The 5,532-nt window shown below is 25.8% G+C and overlaps 1 protein-coding gene across 1 annotated transcript in view; it reads right to left on the bottom strand.

Moving 5' to 3' along the window:
• Positions 1 to 3,877, bottom strand: part of LOC123008506 (serine/threonine-protein kinase BRSK2) — an 11,093-nt gene extending 7,216 nt beyond the window's left edge. The window contains exon 1 of the mRNA XM_044404337.1: positions 3,475 to 3,877. Within this exon, the coding sequence (XP_044260272.1) occupies positions 3,475 to 3,565 (91 nt within the window). The 5' untranslated portion in view covers positions 3,566 to 3,877. The remainder of the gene's footprint in view (positions 1 to 3,474) is intronic.
• Between the last annotated feature and the right edge of the window lie 1,655 nt (positions 3,878 to 5,532).

The raw sequence follows: 5,532 nt of genomic DNA, 5'->3' as shown, positions 1-5,532 counted from the left end.
TTTTTTACGAGAATACGACTTGATTTTTCATATTTTATTTATTAGAACTGATGATAACATTGTAAAATCAAGCTCCACTAGTGTTGTTTTTTCCGATTTTAGGAAATTTCAGTTCAAATTTTACTTACTTTCTAAAAAAAAATTGCTCTAGATTAGTGCAAAAAATCGCTAAATCAAACTCCATTCCATTTATATTTTTAGTTTTTCAGAAATTTCGACCGAAATTCAAAGAAATTTTTCAGAATTACTCCAAGAAATCTGTTTTATTTCATTTTTATGATTTTTTTTTAATTTTATGACTAACAGATTTCGTTAAATAATTCAAAAGTTGCAACATTTGACTCCAATTTTGTTTTTTTCAGTCTGTTTCTGTCGACTTATGTTATGTCATAAAAATTTTGCTTCTTTATTTTTTGGAAATATTTTGTTTGTGTTTTTTGTTTCATTCACTTTTATCCAGTTTTTTGTCAAAGTTTATTTATCTTATTGAGAGATTTTGTTAAAAACTAAACAAAATGTTGCAAACTCGGTCTCGAATTGAATTATTTTGCTGTTTTATTAGATTTTTATAAATTTGAAGTCAGAAACTTTCTAACAAATTTAAAAAAATGCCGCAAAAATCGTCTCATTTGTGTTTATTTTCTGTGCGATTTGGTTTCTATTAATTTTTTGATTTGTTTCTTCTCATTTTGACCAATTAATATGAAATTTAGCGAATTAGTGAAGCAAACTGTTGAAATAATGCAAAAATCGATAAATCTCAGTTCGATTTTTGCTCAATTAATGTAAGAAACTTTTAAATCAGACTCAATTTTTTCAGTTTTTTTACGAGAATCCAACTGAAATTTTTCATATTTTATTTAAATTTGTTAAAATTGATGATAAAATTGGAAAATCAAGGTCCACTAGTGTTGTTTTCTACGATTTTAGGAAATTTCAGTTAAAATTTTACTTCTTTTCTAAAATAAATTGCTCTAGATTAGTGCAAAAAATCGCTAAATCAAACTCCATTCAGATTATTTCGATCTATTTCATTTATATTTTTAATTTTCAGAAATTACAACCGAAATTTAAAGAGATTTTTCAGAATTAGTACAAGAAATCTGTTTTATTTAATTTTTTTTTTAATATTTAAAATTTTATGACTACAGATTTCGTTAAATAATTCAAAAGTTGCAACATTTGACTCCATTTTTGTTTTTTCAGTCTGTTTCTGTCGACATATATTATGCCAAATTTTGCTTTTTTGTGTTTTTTTAATGTTTTCCTTCATACACTTTTGTTCAGTTTTAAGCAATTTTAGCCAAAATTTATTTATTTTATTGGGAGATTCTATTAAAAACTAAACAAAATGTCTCAAAATCGGGCTCGAATTGTATTATTTCGCTATATTTTATATAATGTTTAGAAATTTTAAGTCAAAATTTTTGTAATTCTGACAAATTTCAAAAAAAATGCAGGAAAAACCGTCTCAATTATTTTTACAATGTTCTGTTGTTCGGTGTGGGCCAATTTTTCTTAACTTTTTATTAAATTTTTTCAAAAATTTCGTTTTTCCTCTCATTGTGGATCAATTTATATGAAATTTTGTTGAATTAGTAAAGTAAATCGAAAAATTTGAGTCTAATTGTATTATTGGGACATATTTTACTCGTTTGTCTCAATTTTTAGTAAACTTTAAGAGATTTCGTTGAAACTAGTTTTTTTTTTAGTTTTTATTTTATAGAATTTTTGGGTTATTTTATGAGATTTTTAAATTTTTGTTTTTTCAGAAATTACGACTGAAATTTGACTGTTTCATTTTTATGATTTTTAAAACTTTGTGATTAACAGATTTCGTTAAAATAATTCAAAAAGTAGAAACATTTATCTATGTTTTTTCAGTCTATTTCTGTCGACCTGTATTATGTCATTTTGTGTTTTTTTAATATGTTGTTTCATCCACTTTTATTCACTTTCAAGCAATTTTAACCAAAGTTTATTTATTTTATTGAGCGATTTTGTTAAAAACTGAAGCAAAATGTCGTAAAATCGAACTCGAATTGTATTATTTTGCTATATTTCATTGAATTTTTACAAATAAGTCAAAAATAATATTTTATAATATTCTATACGGTTTTTGGAACAGCTTTTATTAAATTTTTTATATTCAAAAAACTTTTCATTTTGACAAATTTTCATCAAATTTGAATTAGTTTTACTCGATTTGTATCAATTTTCTTAGTTTAAACATATCAAGACATTTCGTTCAATTTTGCATGAGGCTCTTTTTTTTATAAAAATATCATTAGGTACAATTTTTATTATTTATTCATTTTGGTTAAAATGTTGGCAAAACTTCAATTTTTATTAGAGAAATTTTTTTCGAAACAATCAATAAAAAAACTCCAAAATTAATTGATGTGTTTTTTTTCTAAGTATGACGTGATTTTTTTGCTTAATTATGTTTACAATGTTCTGTTCAGTGTGGGACAGTTTTTATTAATTTTTTCAAAAATTTCGTTTTATTTCCTCTCATTGTGTATCAATTTATATGAAATTTTGTTGAATTAATGAAGTAAATTGAAAAATTTTAGTCTAATTGCATTATTTGGGCACATTTTACTCGATTTGTCTCAATTTTTAGTAAACTTTAGGAGATTTCGTTGAAACTAGTTTTTTTTAGTTTATATTTTCTAAAATTTTTAGGTTATTTTATGAGATTTTTTAATTTTTGTTTTTTCAGAAATTACGACTGAAATTTGACTGAAATCTGTTTTGTTTCATTTTTATGATTTTTAAAACTTTGTGACTAACAGATTTCGTTAAAATAATTCAAAAAGTAGCAACATTTATCTATGTTTTTTCAGTCTATTTCTGTCGACTTGTATTATGTCATAAAAATGTTGCTTCTTTGTGTTATTTAATGTTTTATTTCATTCACTTTTGTTTAGTTTTAGGCAATTTTAACCAAGGTTCAAAATTTTGTTAAAAACTAAAGCAAAATGTCGCAAAATCGAACTCGAATTGTATTATTTTGCTATATTTCATTGAATTTTTACAAATAAGTCAAAAATAAAACAAAAATTGTCTCATTTGTGTTTACAATATTCATTTTGACAATTTTTTATCAAATTTCGTTGAATTAGTAAAACAAGAAATCGAGAAATTAGCGTCTAATTGTATTATTTCGGAATGTTTTACTCGATTTGTATCAATTTTCTTAGTTTAAACATTTCAAGTCATTTCGTTTAATTTTGGATGAGGCGATGAGACTCTTTTTAATGAAAATATCAATAAAAATTTTATTATTTATTCATTTTGGTTAAAATGTTGTCAAAACTTCAATTTTTATTAGAGAAAATTTTTTCGAAACAATCAATTAAAAAACTCAAAAAATTACAAACCAATAATCTACAGGATGATTCTTATAAGACTTTGTCGACTTTTTTCCAAAATTATCGTGATTTTTTTTGCTTATTTTTAAAAATTTACCGGTTTGCCCCTTGCCGAGGGTCTTCTCCAGCCTGTAGGGCCCCACGTACTGGTGTATCTCCGGCGAAGGGTTCGTATTTTCCTTCTGCATTTTGACGTTCGTCGTCACTCACAGCCCTTTTCGCATCATCATGTCAGCAGCACAACAATTCGCACTTGATTCTCCCTAATTTCCAGCATGTCTTCGGTGACGGTGCCACTTTACACATATTACCACCCGTAATTGATTTTCCACCGCCGGTCCATCGACACTTTTCCACCCATTTTCACAATTTTACCAACACCACCACCAATGATGACATTTTCTCACACTCGCACGGTTTCAGCGATGGACTCGAGGGGTGGGCAAAAATCAATATTTAAGTTAGGAAACCCTCGACGAGAGAAAATCCCCAACTTGGGGGAAAGCGCAATGTCAAGCAAGCATTTTCAGCTTGTTTTTAGTGTTTTTTAATTAAACATATTTAGCGCTTTATTACACGAGAAAAAAAAATCCATTTTCCTCCCGATTCTTTTATATTTTTATTTAGTCTCTTTTTTGCCAAAAAAGTCACTAAATTAGTCCAAAAATAACATTTTTGTCTTTTTCGCACATATTAAAACGTTACTAGTCGGTAGTACAGTTTCCTGTAACGTCAAATGTAATGAGAAGGAATATTGAATTGTATTTATCAAATAATCACCAGTTTTTTCCTAAAAACGTGCTTAAAAAAGGGGACATTTTGACCAATTTAGTAATTTTTGGATTATTTTTAACAACATTTTGTGTTTCTACGCAATCTAAACCAACTAACAAATGCTATTTTGAGCTATTTTTGATGAAATTTTTCAAAAAAATTGGTCTTTGTGGTTGACTTTTTACTTAATTTAGTGATATTTTGAATTGAAAAACGCTCGAAAATGCAAGAATGTCGTCATTTTCGCCATAATTAGATTGTTTTTTGTTCCAAGATAACAAAACCTTGAAAAAAATTGAGTTTTTCTTTCAGAAACGTACTTAAAAACTCAAAAAGTTAAAAAACAACAGGATTTCCTCTTAATTTAGTGATTTTTCAAACTTATTTTTGATGAAATTTGTGTTTTTGACTTAAAAACGTTCTGACGCGCTCAAAAAATGAATAAATAACACCAAATTGATATTTTTTTTGTGAAATTTTTGACAAAATTTTGTTAAATAATTGCGTTTCTACTTTAAAACATGTTAAAACATCCGAGAAAGGCCCAAAAATTTCCCATTTTTGACATGATTTTTGAATTTTATATGAAACATTCTGAAAAAATTGACGTTTCTGACTGAAAAACGTTTAAAAATTCCACAAAAAAGCAAGTATGTGTTATTTTGACTTAATTTGGTGGTTTTTCAGTTTGTTTTTGTCAAAATAATTGCATTTTTTGCTGAAAAACATGCTGAAATGACCGAAAAAAGCAAAAATTGTCTCATTTTGGACCCAATTTCATGATTTTTTGTGCCTGTTTAGCAAAATTTTATAAAAAAATTGAGTTTCTAGTTTATAAACATGCTTAATGAGATTTCAAAAATGATTTAAATAACAATAATTTTTGTGTTGTTTTTAACAAAATTTTGAGAAATTATTGCGTTTCTATCTGAGGAAGTTTTTAAAAATCCCCGAAAAAGGCAAATATTTCGTTTTTGGACCTAAGTTAGTGATTTTTTTAGCTTATTTTCAAAATAATTGCATTTTCTTCAAAAAAAAACGTGCTAAAGAACAAAAATTGTCTCATTTTTGACGTAATTTGATAATTTTTTTCTTGTTTACTAAAATTTCAAAAAAAATGAGTTTCTTCTTTATAAACGTGCTTAAACTCTTAAAAAATGACAATAAAACATCAAAAGAATAATTTATGTATTGTTTTTAAGGAAATTTTACGAAATTATTGTGTTTTTAAGCTGCAACGTTTGAAACGTTTTCAAAAAGGTAGAAAATCGATTCATTTTTAATTTAATTTCATGATTTGAAACAATTTGAAAAAATTGTCGTTTCTGACTGAAAAACGTTTGAAAATTTCAAAAAATAAAGAATATGTGTTATTTTGACT

Source organism: Tribolium madens, unplaced genomic scaffold, assembly GCF_015345945.1.
Source record: "Tribolium madens isolate multiple individuals breed KSU strain unplaced genomic scaffold, Tmad_KSU_1.1 Scaffold_71;HRSCAF=194;Tcas5.2_LG6, whole genome shotgun sequence".
Classification (NCBI taxonomy): domain Eukaryota; kingdom Metazoa; phylum Arthropoda; class Insecta; order Coleoptera; family Tenebrionidae; genus Tribolium; species Tribolium madens.
This window is presented reverse-complemented; position numbering and strand designations above follow the sequence as displayed.